At 32.8% G+C, this 17,918-nt stretch overlaps 1 protein-coding gene across 1 annotated transcript; it reads right to left on the bottom strand.

Moving 5' to 3' along the window:
* Window positions 1–14,520: 14,520 nt before the first annotated feature.
* Window positions 14,521–17,179, bottom strand: LOC120167958 (inositol 3-kinase-like). Its single transcript, XM_039176844.1, has 2 exons — window positions 16,122–17,179; window positions 14,521–14,945 (listed from the first exon to the last, which is right to left on the bottom strand). Exons 1-2 carry the CDS (start codon window positions 16,989–16,991, stop codon window positions 14,706–14,708), a joined length of 1,110 nt encoding a protein of 369 aa, XP_039032775.1. The 5' UTR covers window positions 16,992–17,179; the 3' UTR covers window positions 14,521–14,705.
* Window positions 17,180–17,918: the final 739 nt, after the last annotated feature.

Here is a 17,918-nt window from a genome sequence, read left to right as displayed (position 1 = left end):
CACATATACATGTGGAAAAGGTGGTTGAACAAGGAGATTCTTCTAAAGCATAACAAGCACATGATGAACAAGAACCAGAGAGTTTTGAAACTAAAACAACTCGTCAATCAGGTCGTGTGAGAAGACGTCCCAATTGGCACTTAGATTATGTTATGAAGGAAATATTGCATACTGCCTTTTAACATAGGATGGTGAGCCATCAACATACCAGGAGGCAATAAACAGCTCAGATGCTTCACTGTGGATGATGACGATGCAAGAAGAAATCAAAGTCCTTCATAAAAATAATACATGGGACCTTGTGCCACTACCACAAGGAAGGAAGCCAATTGGTAACAAATGGGTCTTCAAAATCAAGCGAAATGGTGACGATCAAGTGGAGAGGAGGCAATAAACAGCTCAGATGCTTCACTGTGGATGATGACGATGCAAGAAGAAATCAAAGTCCTTCATAAAAATAATACATGGGACCTTGTGCCACTACCACAAGGAAGGAAGCCAATTGGTAACAAATGGGTCTTCAAAATCAAGCGAAATGGTGACGATCAAGTGGAGAGGTATCGTGCAAGACTGGCAGTCAAAGGATATGCTCAAAAAGAAGGTATTGATTTCAATAAAATCTTTTCTCCTGTGGTTCGACTAACAACAGTTCAATTAGTTTTGGCAATGTGGGCTACATTGAACTTACATCTAGAGCAGCTAGATGTTAAAACAACTTTTCTTCATGGAAATCTTAAAGAAAAGATTTATATGCTCTAGTCTGAAGGTTTTGAAGAAAAAGAAAAGAAGAACTTGGTTTGCAGGTTGAACAAATCTGTAACATCCTCAATATCAGGTTAGTGACTAAATTGTAAAATTTTAGAATTTAGGGATAAAAGTATAATAGTTGAATATTTCAATTATTTATGTGGATATATTTCCTAAAAGTTTTTAGTAAATATTAAAGAAGTCAAAGGGCAAATGAGTCATTGAACAAGGAAAATAATTAAATCATAATTAATGGGTATTATAATATCCATATGGAGCATGATTGAGGAGATAAGTTTCCAGACAATTCTCTTCTTCATCTTCTTCTCTTCTCCACGTGAAAGCTCGAGCAAAAGGTTAGATTTCTTTGTTGTTGATTATTAGCTAAAATTTAAGTTGTGTTTTGATCCTTAGATGATAATTAAGATTAAGGAAAGCTTAAGTTATCTTAAAATCAAAAGATAAAGGAGTTATGACAGATTAAAGAAAATGGGGTTTTAAGTAAATTTTTGAATAAGAAGGTTTAAATGAATTTGGAGGATGAATTTGACTTGTCATCTATGAGAATAAGAAGTTAGAAGTGTTAGAATTAATTTTGGATAACATGGAAAATTTGGTATGATTCTTAGCCTTAAGAATTTGGATGAAATATGGGAGATTATAAAGTGTTGGAATGATAGAAATTAGTTAAAGTTGTTATAGATGAGTTTAATAGCATAATAAGGATTTTATACATGAAAATTTGGGTGAAGTGTTGATGATTTTTGGATGAAATAGTCTATTTTGGGCAAGTGCATCGATGCACTATAAGTGTGTACCAATGCAATAAACAATTTTGAAGGTGCATCGATGCATTAAGGGGTGCATCGATGCATGGAAATTTCGAAGCTATTTTGAGTACCGATGCATCCATAATGCATTGATACACCCCTAAAGGAAAAGTGAATTTTTGGTTTATTAAATTAGCCTAAGTTATTAATACCAAGTTATAAGGTTAAGGCTTCTGAAAATTGTCTCAAAATTTATGTTATGTAGAGATCGAGCCTAAACGAGTTACAGAACAATCGAAGAGTTAGGATTGAATTAAAAGCAAGCAAGGCTCTGGTGAGTGCAATTTTAATTGTAGTTATATTATTGAACGATCATTGGCTTGCGATGAGTCAGTGATGGAGTTACTATGGTAAGAAGTGACTCCTAAAATGTTATTTGATTTGTGATTCTTATATGTGCATGAATATATGAAAATAGGTATAGTATATCATATGTGACATGATATACATACTTACATGAATATACAATATATATTATATTTTATATGAAATGACATAGATGTTTACACATACATGTGGTATGTGACAGAAGAAAAAGTATATGCGATCACAAGAGAAATGACATGAGTACATGAGCATATGAAACATAAAAATAAATGCCCATGGTATAGGATACGAGAGCTATAGGTATAGGTGGCATGCCAAGAGTTGAGGGATTACCTATGTCTTTCGGGACATATGGACAGAATTACCTATGTTTTTCGGGACATATGGGCTGTAACATCCCAAATCAGGGTTAGTGACTAAATTGCAAATTTTGAAAACTATATGCTCGGTTTCGAAACAAGTTAAAAGTTTAAGGATTTAAATAGAAAAATTTCAGTGCTAGATTAAATGGTAATTTTTGGAAAGTTTGAAGGGTATAATGGTAATTCCATAAGAAAGATTTTTATTTCTCCTTTATATAGGAGATGGCACGTGGAAAGAATGAAAAAAATAGAAAAGTCTGGAGACTTTGGTTCAACCTTCTTCTTCTTCTCTTTCCGTAAGCTCCATGGCAAAGGTAAGTTTAATTTCAACTGGTTAATTCTTGAGTTTTAAACTTAGTTTTGATTCTTGGGGTGATAAGAAAGATTATTTAGATATTAAAGCATGTTGAAACTCCAAAATGAATGAGTTATGAAGGATCAAATGTGAAGAGTTTTTAAGTGAATTATTGAAATAGAGAGAGTTTATATATTGTGAAGTTGAATTTGACTTGTCAATGGGTTAAATTAAGAGATTTGGAGTGATAGAATTGGATTTAGAACATATAAAAAATTTGGTATGATTCTTGAATGCTATGTAGAGGACTGAATTTTTAAGTTAAAGAGGTATTGCATGAAAATTAATTAGTTTAAGTATGTATATGAAAGTTAGGAATATTAAAGGTAGTGAAATATGAAGTGTTGAGCTAAAAATGAAGTGATTTTCGAGCTCAACATGTGATTTCTGGGCTAGGGGAATCGGTGCCCATTCAAAGGGAACCGATACCCCCTCAAACGAACCAGAATTTACAGAATGTCATGGGGGAACCGATACCCCCACATGAGAGAACCGATTCCCCCCTAAAGGAAGAAAATAATATTGGTTTATTAAGTTCGTTTAAGTTGTTAGTATCGAATTACAAGATGTAGGTATCTAATAATTGTCTTGAAAATGTATAATTATGTAGATTCAGAGCCTGAACGAGTTCCGGAATCATTATCAAGTAAGATCGATAAAAGGGAAAGATAAGAGATTTGTATTGACTAGTGAGGCCAGGTGAGTGCATACTAGTAACATGTAGTGTTTAATGGAAATAAGACTTGCGATGAGTCTATTTCCTAGAGTAATATGCATGAAGTCATGAACATGATTATGTGTTTGTTATGATTATATGTGATTATATGTATTACATTAATTGTATGTATGCATGACTAAAGATATTGATATGCTTTATATATATTATATGATTTGTGTGAAACACTATTATGTAATAATAGCATAATATGAAATAAGTTGTATGATAAAGACATAAGGACTGAAATGAATATGTGAAATAAGCTACAAGTTAATGAATGATTGATATATATATATATATATATATATATATGAATATAAGATAACCAAGTATAAGTCATATTATATGGTATAAGTGATTACATGAGAAAGGTTAAGAGACTCTACGAGGATAGTATAAATTTGAGGGCATAAACATAAGTAATGATACATAAGTTTTATAGGGAAGATTTATATACTTAAAGGAAACTACAGTTTATGAATCATAAAATGAAGAATTACAAAACTTTATGAAAGAGTATTATAGAAGTCATGGGAAATTGAATTAAATAAATAGATACAACTAGTATATAGATGATTTATGTGAGTGAAAGGGGAAGTGAGATATGATAAGTAGAAACTTTATATAGGATTGAATGAGACTATTTGAACTTGTAGTATAAACTTTATAAAGGAAGACTTAGGTAAACTCATTATATGATACAATTATAGAGCATTGTTATGCAAATTATATTAAAGAGTATATATGAGTATATGAGTAAGTTTATAGGTTATTGATAGGACATATAAGGTTATATAAATGTATGATAATATGAAAAAATGAACTAAGTTTAATGATGTTGAACTGTATGAGTAGAAGTTATGTGATTATAAGTAACATGATTACATGATTACAAGATATGATACTTGACATGAGATATATGAAAGAGAAAGTATATGTCATATGAAATATTATATGATTATGTGATTATATGGAAAAGAATACAATTATATGTGATAAGCTTTGTGATATGTGAATCATATGAAAATGTTCTACGCGTAAGTGAATCATGTGTCTATATGTATATGTGATATGTGATTTATATGACAATGAGCTATGTGAAAGAACTATGAGACTATGTGTATATGTGAATGTATGTTAACATAAATATTAATGCACATGTTATGTATCTTGAGAGCTTTGGGGTATAGTTGGCATGCCAAGAGTCGAGGGTCTACGCGGTCCTTCGGGAGATATAGGTATCCTATGGAACATCTATGAGGTCCTTTGTGACACATATTTGGTCCTTAGCATATGTATATGATTCTTAAGGAATTTTTTACGTGGTCCTTCGGGACGTATATGTATTCTTTGGAGCATGTATGAGGTCTTTTGAGACACTTACTTGATCCTTGGTATATGTATATGGTTCTTAAGGAATTTATATGTGGTCCTTATGGAAAATCTTATATGGAACTACGGTGCAAATTCTACGCGGCACTTTGGTGCAATTATACGAGCTGTGGTGACAGCATTAGTGCACAACCTCTATAGACTCACATACCTATAGTTCTCACATATGTCCATGGGCTAATCAGAAGATAATAACAAATAAATGTTTGTGATATGATAAATGTTGTAGAAATGATATGATGTTGGGTGTGTGTATATTGTTTGATTAAGGGGTTTAAGTATAAAAGTATGTGATTAAAAGATAAACTGTTGATGATGCTTTATTTGTATGTAGGTATATTTTGTTAGGTAATCTAATATGATTTTGTATGCTATGATGAAATAAGGTGATTTAGTATAGCATGATAGAATGAAACATGCATGCATGGTTAAATGTTATTAAGTGCATTATAATTTTTATTTGCCTCACTAAGTCATCGACTTAGCGTGTGAGTGTTTCACACGTAGGTTCTGGAAAGCTAGAAGAAAAGCTAAGAGAGCAAGACAGGTCAGCATCTCCCTTACAAATTTCAGATCAGAAAATAGATGATTTAAATGATTTTGGTTATTATGAATATAATTGGTATGTACTAAAGGATTGAGTCAATATGCTCTGATTAATTTTAGTTATTGTGGTCAAGTTATATAAATAAACTGCTTTTACTTTAATTAAAGTTTTAAATTTTCTTTGAATTTTGTCATGAGTCAAGGTTTGAAAAGTCAATGTGACACCTCGGACTCGTATCCGGGTCGGGTACGGGTTGGGGGTATTACATTTAATGGTATCAAAGATAAGGTTTAGCCGATTCTAGGCTTAAACCGAAGGTAAAAGAGTTTTAAAATTTGTACATGCCAACATAAGGTGAAAATTTCTGATCTTATAGTGTAAGGAGTGTGTTATTTTGCTAATAGAATTAGATTGCTAAGTTATAATAGAATTATGATTTTTTCGAAGTAAAGTGAAAGGCGATATTCCTGATTGTGATAGCTATTCGCCTGCCCTGGCCAGGCAGGATGAAAACGGACACCTCAGGAAGTGCCTAGTAAGATCAAAGGTTGATTTCAGAAAACTGAAATCATATCTGAATAATGATAGAAAGTTTTCATTGTTTTGAATCGAAAACACGATATGAAGTAGTTTTGTTATTACGTGGATAAGATAAAATATGGTGAACAAGTGTCACCATAAGAATGTTAAAAAGATTAAAGGATGTGGTGAGTAATTGTATAAGAATTCAAGAATATATGCATCAGTGACAAGTGTATAAGAGATATGGAGATAAAGTTTATGAATTTAAGACAAAAGGATATTACTATGTTTAAGCAAGAATATGGATACAATAAGGGTTTGCATTTTAGATGGAAAGAGTTAGTGTTGGCTAACCAGATTATATGATGGAAAATGTATAGAAATTTAATATTTTGAGATGTTGTCGGGATAAGACAACCAAAGATGAGGTGGATCTGGATACAATTGTATATTTTGATCATAATAATGTGATATAGTGAAGAAGGTGAGGATTCGTATGTTTGAATAAAGCTAAGGATTGATAAGAAGAGTTTAAGAATAGGAACATCCATGATCAGTTTATAAGATAAAGGAATTAGAAGGTTGGGTTGGAACAACATAAATTGCATGGTGTAGGAGAATAAATGTGAATTTGATAAGTTAAGTAAACTATTGTTGAGATAATTCTGACTGGAAAGAATGTATATGAATGGTTTGATGAAGGTTTATGCTTTGGATTGGAAGAACTGGTGATAACTAACAGAATTATGTGATGGTAAGTCTATCAAAGGTAAAGGATTAGAAGATGATGCCAGGGTAAATTAACTAAGTATGGTGTGAATTCAGAAACGATTATGTATTTTGATCACAGAAATGTAAGGTAATGGAAGAAACAAGAGAATAATATTGTATACGAATAAGAGTGTGGGCTGGATAAGTGAGTAAATTGCACTTATTGGATTTCAACTGAGAAGATGAATATGATTAGTCTGATTAGGGCTTATGCCTAAATTGAAAAATTGTTATTGATTCATTATAATAGTATGGATAATAAAGTTATAAGATTTGAAGAAAATATAAAGTTAAGTTAATCAAGTATTATGTGGATTTTGATATGGTTTTGATCATATAGATATGATGTAGGCAAGGAAATAAGTATTTGTATGTTTAAAAAGGAGCTTTGAGGAAGAAAATACAAGTACAAGAGATGGTAAAGAATGGGGTTCTGTATAAGTAAAGCGGATTATCTAAGTTATGAAGATGCGATGAAGATCAGTAATCAGGGATAAGTATAAACGATATGAAAAGAGTATGAGAGCCTGAAGAAAAGATGTGATCTATGTTATAAGGAGATTTTGATTTTGATGGAATGATATTACATGGACTTATAAAGATGTGGACGTATATGAAGAATTCAGTATGGGAAAATGGTAAGTTTGCTAGCGATAACAGGAAAGATTAAGGGAAGCAACATGAAAATATTAAAAGACATGATATTATAAAGGTATGCAGTGAAAATTCGAGGACGAATTTTCTTTAAAGGAGGGGAGATTTGTAACATCCCAAATCAGGGTCAGTGACTAAATTACAAATTTTGAAAACTATATGCTCGGTTTCGAAACAAGTTAAAAGTTTAAGGATTTAAATAGAAAAATTTCAGTGCTAGATTAAATGGTAATTTTTGGAAAGTTTGAAGGGTATAATGGTAATTCCATAAGAAAGATTTTTATTTCTCCTTTATATAGGAGATGGCACGTGGAAAGGGATGAAAAAATAGAAAAGTCTGAAGACTTTGGTTCAACCTTCTTCTTCTTCTCTTCCCGTAAGCTCTATGGCAAAGGTAAGTTTAATTTCAACTGGTTAATTCTTGAGTTTTAAACTTAGTTTTGATTATTGGGGTGATAAGAAAGATTATTTAGAGATTAAAGCATGTTGAAACTCCAAAATGAATGAGTTATGAAGGATTAAATGTGAAGAGTGAAAGTGAATTATTGAAATAGAGGGAGTTTATATATTGTGAAGTTGAATTTGACTTATCAATGGTTAAATTAAGAGATTTGGAGTGATAGAATTGGATTTAGAACATATAGAAATTTGGTATGATTCTTGAATGCTATGTGGAGGAGTGAATTTTTGAGTTAAAGAGGTATTGAATGAAAATTAATTAGTTTAAGTATGTATATGAAAGTTAGGAATATTAAAGGTAGGGAAATATGAAGTGTTGAGCGGAAAATGAAGTGATTTTCGAGCTCAACATGTGATTTCTGGGCTAAGGGAATCGGTACCCATTCAAGGGGAACCAATGCCCCCTCAAATGAACCAGAATTTACAGAATGTCATGGGGGAACCGATACCCCCACAGGAGGGAATCGATTCCCCCTAAAGGAAGAAAAGAATATTGGTTTATTAAGTTCGTTTAAGTTGTTAGTATCGAATTACAAGATGTAGGAATCATTGTCAAGTAAGATCGATAAAAGGGAAAGATAAGAGATTTGTATTGACTAGTGAGGCCAAGTGAGTGCATACTAGTAACATGTAGTGTTTAATGGAAATAAGATTTGCGATGAGTCCATTTCCTAGAGTAATATGGATGAAGTCATGAACATGATTATGTGTTTGTTATGATTATATGTGATTATATGTATTACATTAATTGTATGTATGAATGACTAAAGATATTGATATGTTTTATATATATTATATGATTTGTGTAAAACACTATTATGTAATAATAGAATAACATGAAATAAGTTGTATGATAAAGACATAAGGACTGAAATGAATATGTGAAATAAGCTACAAGTTAATGAATCATTGACATATATATATATATGAATATAAGATAACCAAGTATAAGTCATATTATATGGTATAAGTGATTACATGAGAAAGGTTAAGAGACTCTACGAGGATAGTATAAATTTGAGGGCATAAACATAAGTAATGATACATAAGTTTTATAGGGAAGATTTATATACTTAAAGGAAACTACAATTTATGAATCATAAAGTGAAGAATTACAAAACTTTATGAAAGAGTATTATAGAAGTCATGGGAAATTGAATTAAATAAATAGATACAACTAGTATATAGATGATTTATGTGAGTGAAAGGGGAAGTGAGATATGATAAGTAGAAACTATGTATAGGATAGAATGAGACTCTTTGAACTTGTAGTATAAACTTTATAAAGGAAGACTTAGGTAAACTCATTATATGATACAATTATAGAGCATTGCTATGCAAATTATATTAAAGAGTATATATGAGTATATGAGTAAGTTTATAGGTTATTGATAGGACATATAAGGTTATATAAATGTATGATAATATGAAAAAGTGAACTAAGTTTAATGATGTTGAACCGTATGAGTAGAAGTTATGTGATTATAAGTAACATGATTACATGATTACAAGATATGATACTTGACATGAGATATATGAAAGAGAAAGTATATGTCATATGAAATATTATATGATTATGTGATTATATGGAAAAGAATACAATTATATGTGATAAGCTTTGTGATATGTGAATCATATGAAAATGTTCTACGCGTAAGTGAATCATGTGTTTATATGTATATGTGATATGTGATTTATATGACAATGAGCTATGTGAAAGAACTATGAGACTATGTGTATATGTGAATGTATGTTAACATAAATATTAATGCACATGTTATGTGTCTTGAGAGCTTTGGGGGTATAGTTGGCATGCCAAGAGTTGAGGGTCTACGCGGTCCTTCGGGATATATAGGTATCCTATAGAATATCTATGAGGTCCTTTGCGACACATATTTGGTCCTTAGCATATGTATATGATTATTAAGGAATTTTCTATGTGGTCCTTCGGGACGTATATGTATTCTTTGGAGCATGTATGAGGTCTTTTGAGACACTTACTTGATCCTTGGTATATGTATATGGTTCTTAAGGAATTTATATGTGGTCCTTATGGAAAATCTTATATGGCACTACGGTGCAAATTCTATGTGGCACTTCGGTGCAATTATACGAGCTGTGGTGACAGCATTAGTGCACAACCTCTATAGACTCACATACCTATAGTTCTCACATATGTCCATGGGCTAATCAGGAGATAATAACAAATATATGTTTGTGATATGATAAATGTTGTAGAAATGATATGATATTGGGTGTGTGTATATTGTTTGATTAAGGGGTTTAAGTATAAAAGTATGTGATTAAAAGATAAATTGTTGATGATGCTTTATGTGTATGTAGGTATATTTTGTTAGGTAATCTAATATGATTTTGTATGCTATGATGGAATAAGGTGATTTAGTATAACATGATAGAATGAAACATGCATGCATGGTTAAATGTTATTAAGTGCATTATAATTTTTATTTGCCTCACTAATTCATCGACTTAGCGTGTGAGTGTTTCACACGTAGGTTCTGGAAAGCTAGAAGAAAAGCTAAGAGAGCAAGATAGGTCAGCATCTCCCTTACAAATTTCAGATCAGAAAATAGATGATTTAAATGATTTTGGTTATTATGAATATAATTGGCATGTACTAAAGGATTGAGTCAATATGCTCTGATTAATTTTAGTTATTATGGTCAAGTTATGTAAATAAATTGCTTTTACTTTAATTAAAGTTTTAAATTTTCTTTGAATTTATTCAAGAGTCAAGGTTTGAAAAGTCAATGTGACACCTCGGACTCATATCCGGGTCGGGTACGGGTTGGGGGTATTACATGGATAGTATACCTATGTTTAAAGGAACATATGGACAGTTTACCTAGGTTCTTCGGGACCTATGGACATTTGACGAGGTTCTTTATAACCTCTGGATAGGTCATTCGGGACATTTATACGAGCTGTAGTGACAGTTTAGTGGTGCACAACCTCAACGCACTCACATACCTTAAGTTCTCAATAGTATACATTGGCTTTAAAGATGATAAATAACTTGATATGATACTATGTGTGCTCTGTTGTGAAATGACATGGATGCCCGATGATGAGTATAAAAAGGTACAGTGTATGATTACATGATAAAAAGGAATTAGTGATAGTAATATGAGTACTAATAAGTATGTTAATGATATATGTATATGTGTGCATTGGTTATACAATGGGAGATATGCTTTTATATGATATGATAGTATTAATTGTTATGCATTGATATGAGTATAGTAATATCATATGTTTTCATGCCTCACTAAGTTAACGACTTAGCGTGTGATTGTTTCACGCGTAGGTTCCGAGAAGAGGAAGATTGGTAAAAGTTATGCAAGACATGTTAGTTTCTCTTTTCCAAAGATCATATCAGAAAAGAAATGTATAGTATGTATTTTGTAATAATGATAGTGATTGGCATGTAAATAAAGGTTTAAATCCGATATGTTCTAATCGGTTTTGTAAAATCATATGATTGAGTTTTGTATTGTTTTAAATGTGTATATGTAAATGGTAATTTTATACAAATGAAAACTTAGCTTTTTACGAATTTATACGTATTTTGTCAAAGTTACTGTAGCAGTGTATCGATACACAATTTATATTCGAAATTTTTCACAGTTCATGATATTGTTCACGATACTATTCATACCATATATTACTATTCATAAATACATATTTTTTTCAAATTTTTATAATGAAGCATAATTTAATAGTATTTATTGTATTTTCTTAATATAAGTTCAAATATTTTTATAGTTTGTAAGAATATTCTTTTAAAAAGTCAATGTAAAATCTCAGACTCGTATCCGGGTCGGGTATGGGTTAGGGGTGTTAAAAAATCTTTGTACGGTCTAAAGCAGGCACCGAGGTGTTGGTATAAGAGATTTGATTCCTTCATTATGTGTCTTGGATACAACAGACTTAATGCAAACCCTTGTACTTATTTCAAGAGGTCTGGTGATAAAGATTTTGTTATATTGCTGTTGTATGTGGATGACATGTTGGTTGCAGAACCCAACAAAGATCATATTGAAGAATTGAAGGCACAACTGGCTAGGGAATTTGAAATGAAGGACTTAAGATCAGCAAACAAGATTATAGGGATGCAAATTCACCAAGACAGATGTAATAGGAAGATTTGGCTTTCACAAAAGAATTACTTGAAGAAGATATTGTCACGATTCAACATGCAAGATAGTAAGTCAATTTCTACCCCTCTTCCTATTAACTTCAAATTATCCTCCAGTATGAGTCCTAACAGTGAAGAAGAGAGGATGAAGATGTCTTGAGTGTTGTATACATCAACAGTGGGAAGTTTAATGTTCGCTATGATATGCACAAGACCAGACATTACACAAGCAGTGGGAGTGGTTAGTCAGTACATGGCGAATCCAGGCAAAGAGCATTGGAATACATTAAAGAGGATCCTGAGATACATCAAAGGGACCTCAAATATTGCATTATATTACGAAGGATCAAACTTACTAATCAATGGGTATGTAGATTCTGACTATACAGGGGATTTGGATAAAAGCAAATCTACTACAAGATATGTGTTCAAAGTTGTTAGTGGAGTTATAAGCTGGGTTTCAAAATTGCAGTCAGATGTGGCTACATCCACAACAGAGGCAGAATATGTAGCAGCTACATAAGCCAGTAAAGAAGCAATTTGGTTGAAGATGTTATTGGAGGAGCTTAGGCACAATCAAGAGTATGTCTCTCTGTTTTGTGACAGTCAAAGCGCCTTGCATTCAGCAAGGAATCCAACATTTCATTCAAGAACAAAACACATACGAGTTCAGTACCATTTCATTTGTGAAAAGGTGGAAGAAAGGACGATAGATATGCAGAAGATCCATACCAAAGACAACATAGCAGATTTCATGACAAAGGCGATCAACGCTGATAAATTTACCTGGTGTTGATCCTTCTGTGGCCTGTCAGAGACGTAAGCAACATACAGGTACAAGGTAGAAAGAATGGTGTGAAGATATGATTGTTCCAATCAAGTCTTCAAGTGAGAGATTGTTGAAAAGTCAACATTCAATTGGCCAAATTGATGGCAAATTTCGGTGGAAAGTGTTCACAATAAATGCACCGAAATTAGCTAGAAATTTGGCATCGAAAGTATCTGGAAAATGTTGATTTTTTGGACAATGGTAATATCATAATTTAATCATTGTACTTTAGGGTATTTATAAGATTAGTATTAAGTTTGAACTATAAATACCCTAGCTCATTTAGCTTCAAAACCATCCCAAATCATTCTAGTTTTCTCCCAATACTAGAGAATTTAGAGAGTTTCTTGAGAGTTGTTTTCTCTTTTTTATCAAGAGAGAATTATCATTGTTTTCTCCTTGGTAAATCAAGAGATGTTGTAATTCCTATTTTCTCATAGTGAAATTCTTCTATCGTTGCCCGTGGTTTTTACCCTATATTATTTAGGGGTTTTCCACGTAAATTTTGTCTCTTATTTATCTTTATTTTTATTTTCTCAAATTATCAGTTACGATTTTGCTCTATCCGATAGCCGTCTTCCGCAACACATGGAACTAGTGGGATCGAAGAAGAAAATTTTGAGTGGAGGTTCAGGAAATTGTGAAATTTACCATTTCATGGATTACCATAGATGGCATAAGCTTTGTGAGATGCATTCAAAAGCTAGTAAAGTCTAAGCTTTGTGAGAAGAACTCGGAACTCATGGACTTATTCTCGTTTTCCAATTCATGTAGAGAATCAATGGTAGAGGGGTTTTGAGAGGTGAAGGAGGCGAAGAATGCAAGTAATAGAAGGGGAAAGGAATATGGTGGAGAGATTGGAAGGGGCAGAAAAGATGAAGATTGAAGTAGTGAAAATGGTGCGTTTTGAGTTGAAATGAAACATAGAGATGAGATAGTGGAGATGGAATAGAAGGGTAGATTAAAATAATGGTCAATTGATAAGTTAATAGATAACGGTCTAGTTATATTTTTTTGTCGCGTTTAATAACTGCAGTTAACGTTGAGAGATCATTTTGTAACAAACAAACACTAACTTAAACATTAATGATCATTGTCGTAGTTTATCTTATAAATAATAATGTTAATTTATTTATGAAAAACAATGTTAAAAAGATCTTTTCACGTGCATATATCATCTTTTTCTATTACTTGATTTAATATGAAGTTATTACTTATTATATTTAATTTTAGATCATATAATCTAAAATTTCCGGTAAGTTGTCATTAAAATTGCAATGAATTACATACTAAGTTACCTCAATAATTAAATAATTATATTTATTCCTAAAAGTTTTAAAGTTTTGGTTCAAGCATAAAAAAATACAGAAATATTTGATAGTTCATCATCAAATTATTAAAAGTTTACTTGAACCAGAAATTACAAAATATTTGAAAATTCATCATCAAATTAAATAAAAATTAAAACAAATACTACCCTTATAAACACTCATTCAATTTTCATTTTGCTAGCCCCAAATAAAGACTTTTGCCAGCCCCAAATAAAGACTTTTGAAAACAATTTTGATTAGTACCAAGAATTGAAAACAATTCTGATTAGTACCCAAAACTTTGATGTAAAGTTCATAATAATATGATAAATTATACATTTATTATTTAAACTATCATTCTGATCCATTTTAATACCTAAAATATCATATATTTTTTTAAATTATACTTAACGATTAATTTTTGTTTCATTTTAGTATCCGCTGTTAAAAATTCAACGTATTTAATACCTAAAATATCAATTTTGATCTGTTTTAGTACCTAAACTTTATTATTTTTTTTCAAAAATTGCTAACATGATATTCAAAACATTAATTAATTAATTAATTAAATGAAACTGCAGCATAAGAATGTCTTTTTTTTCTAAAATATACATTACCATGCAAGCATTGTTGCTACAAGTATTTACCAAGTTAGAATTCGCTTCTCATTTAAAGGCTCTTCACTCAAATGCTCCCGCTAATGCTGGCTGCATCCTCTACTGCTTAAATTGGTTTATCATAAACAGAATCTACTAACAACTTCTGCTGCCCGTTACATTGGGGCCGGGTAACCTGCTCTATGCTCCCTGGAACGGAGCATGTTGAACCTAATTTACTCGATGCAAGGGAAGCATGGAATTCTTCATGCCCGGCCGGCTTTGTGAAACTCATCGAATCATCATCTTCGTTCTCAAACCAGCTTGTACTGTGCAGCTTCCTTCTTTGCACTTCATCCTTAATTCTCTGGAATGTCAAAAGAGACGGAGAAACTTAGTAACACACCATTTATGAAAGAAGCATTCGCCAGGTTTTATGGAATCTCGAGTGCATGGTTTTCACTCAATACCCCAACCTTTCAGTAGCCAAATGCTATACGAGTAGCACATTACAAGTTCCCTAAGAAGCCATGATAAAAAGAACAAAAATAATAGGATGCACGTGTGTTATGTTTCTAGAGTTAAAGACTTTCTAGAAGAAGCCTCTCACGTCGGTCGAGCGAGACTCAAGAGTAATGTCTTAACATGAATGTCAAATAAATAAAGTCTGGAATGGGATAATAAAAACAACCTAATGTCTTCGTTTAAGACACAATGGTGAAGATAAAGCAATACTTTTACACTTCATGAATAATTCAACTAAGACAAATTCACAGCAGTATTTAATGCATTTAACAGTGCCATTTCATAAAATCTTGCATCAACAAATCATCGTAGAGCAAAGGGGGAGAAAATACACAAAGGAGTTGTATCCGTCGACAAACACACACAATAACTAACCAGAGTTCCCTAACAATGATTTTTTTAATAATTATACTATCTAGTTCCTCGAGGATAGAGCTAAGAAAGTTGCAAATTTCAGTTTCGAAAGCGTATACATAACAGTAATGTACAACTTATGCCGCATTACAGTGGACTGAACATATACTACAGACAAAAATAAGGTTCCTATATTTTTAACCATGGGAAGAAAACATGCACTTGGATTCCAAGTACAGATATTGGATAAAAGAGCAGCAGCATGACTATCATATGGTCCACCTTTCCAGGTGACATCAATTCGACTCTACATACAGTGGACATTCTAAACATTTAACCCACTTCCAACGCAGAGATCCACATAATTCACTCTTCTTGAATAATATAGCCATGCATGTACTTGTGCAACCCAAAATGACACTTTCAATCAATGCACATTTCAAATTGTTCCATTACATGCAACCAGCATCAATATTGTAAAATAATACCATTTGCCAACATTAAAACAATAAATTTCATCATCAAATCACTGAAACAGCACATTCTGAGAGGGGAAAAAAAGAACAAAGTCAATGAAACAGTACCTAAATGTCAGCAGAAACAATTTCATATCCATGAAAGTGAATGTAACACCAAAATACCCAGAAAATATGAATGAACAAACCTGTAACAATCTCGAGTCGAACGTAGGGAGACCAATTTGACCAACAGTAAGTGAACCAAAAAGGTTACCCACCAGAGCAGCATCGGAAACAACCAACCCATGGACCAATCCGCCGACAAACCCACCCAAAAAGCTATCTCCGGCGCCGGTCGGATCAATCTGGTTAGCCACGAAAGGGTCAATTTTCATTACCCCTTCTTTCCAATGAACTTCACACCCATCTTTCCCATGCGTTACCACCACACAACACATTTGCTTCACTTCATCAACATCCATAAACAGCGCCTCGTCCGATGACGCCTTCAAAAACTGTACCCGCGGTAACAAATGGTAAAACCCACTCTCTTTTAAACCCACAAGCTTTACCGTCCCGTCGTTTTTGTCAAATGTACGGATCAAAGCTTGGACATCGACGAAGACGGCGTCGCATATTTCAACCATATTTTCCAGCGTTTCGGGCAATATCTCCCCGCCGACCCCAACCGCCATTCCGAAAGAGAACCTTTTATCGGGCAGATCCGACGAATTAATCGGATCGCAAACCTCTACCCGTTTCAAGACCCGATCTTGATGAGCATTCTCGGCATGGCCCTGATCGAAATAGGCATGGAAAACGGTGGTTTTAGAGGTGGGGATCACGATGGGGTCGTGATTAACCGGGTATTTAAAATCGAAGCCGACTTTCGATGTTAGATGGAATGAAACGGAGAGGGAGCTAAAGACGTTGGAGATGAAAGAGGCGGCTCCGCCGAGGGTATCGGCGACGACGGCGCCGCCTTGGAGAAGGACATCGTGGCAGTAGTTACCGACAATGAGAACGCTTTGGGTTTGGGTGTTTTGGGGTTGAGGGATGGTGGTGGTGGTTACCATGGCGGAGGGAAGGCGACAAAAGGAGGGATAGTGTTGAGCTGGGTTCTGGGGTCATGGAGATTAAGAGGAAAAGCAAATGGGGGAAGCTTTTAGGAATTGAGAGAATCCATTGAAAATAGAAAGGGAAAGAGAGAGAGAATTAGGGGGAAGACATGGAAGGTTTAAAACGAAGACAAAAATCTAGGTGTCGACAAGTAGGGGAAGCGCGCCACATACACCGTTCATCTGAGCCTTATTTATCTATTAGGGTTAATTATACGAATTATTATTTATATTTACGTTTATATTTTATTTATTTTTTTGTCATTGATTTTAAAATATTTAAGATATGTATATTTATTTTTATTTAGTCAAGATATGATCACTTTTATTTTTATTTATTTAAGATGTGATCATCACGGATTAATTACAGTTAACAGTTAATAAATTAATTAAGTGACGTGATAGTTTGATATAATTATATATTTCGTATTATTTACACATTCTCTCAATTTAATTATATTTTTAATAAATTAAAATAAATTTAATTCTCCAATCGAACGATGTCACATGTCATTGGTGTCATGTGTCGTGTCACGTATCACCATTCGGTTAGAGAACTAATTTTATTTTAATTTAATATACATATTTTATACCAGTTTACTTTGTTAAATTAAATTAAAACAAAATAAAGTAAGTTGATAATATGTAGTATAAATTGACAGCTATTACATTATCCAACTTGTGATTTGCGTGAATATAAATACATGCAAGTGAGACAGCCATTGCTGGAAAATCCAAGAAAAACTATGGATCCACATAAAATAAATACAAAATGGTAAAGCTGCAGGTTGTAATACAGCTTGCTGAAATGGAAAACATCCAGCCGACATCTTAAGCAGGAGAGAAAGCCTAAAACTAGTCTCATCTGCAACGGTCTTCCTTCAC

This window comes from Hibiscus syriacus, unplaced genomic scaffold, assembly GCF_006381635.1.
Source record: "Hibiscus syriacus cultivar Baekdansim isolate YM2019G1 unplaced genomic scaffold, ASM638163v2 tig00111708_pilon, whole genome shotgun sequence".
NCBI lineage: Eukaryota > Viridiplantae > Streptophyta > Magnoliopsida > Malvales > Malvaceae > Hibiscus > Hibiscus syriacus.
The sequence above is the reverse complement of the archived record's forward strand: the minus strand, read 5'-3'. Positions and strand labels throughout refer to the sequence as shown.

Coding starts and splice junctions, on each gene's coding strand:
- LOC120167958 (XM_039176844.1), bottom strand. CDS start 16,991: ATGGTAACCACCACCACCATCCCTCAACCCCAAAACACCCAAACCCAA. Junction 14,946..16,121: donor TCGACTCGAGATTGTTACAG/GTTTGTTCATTC, acceptor TTGACATTCCAG/AGAATTAAGGATGAAGTGCA.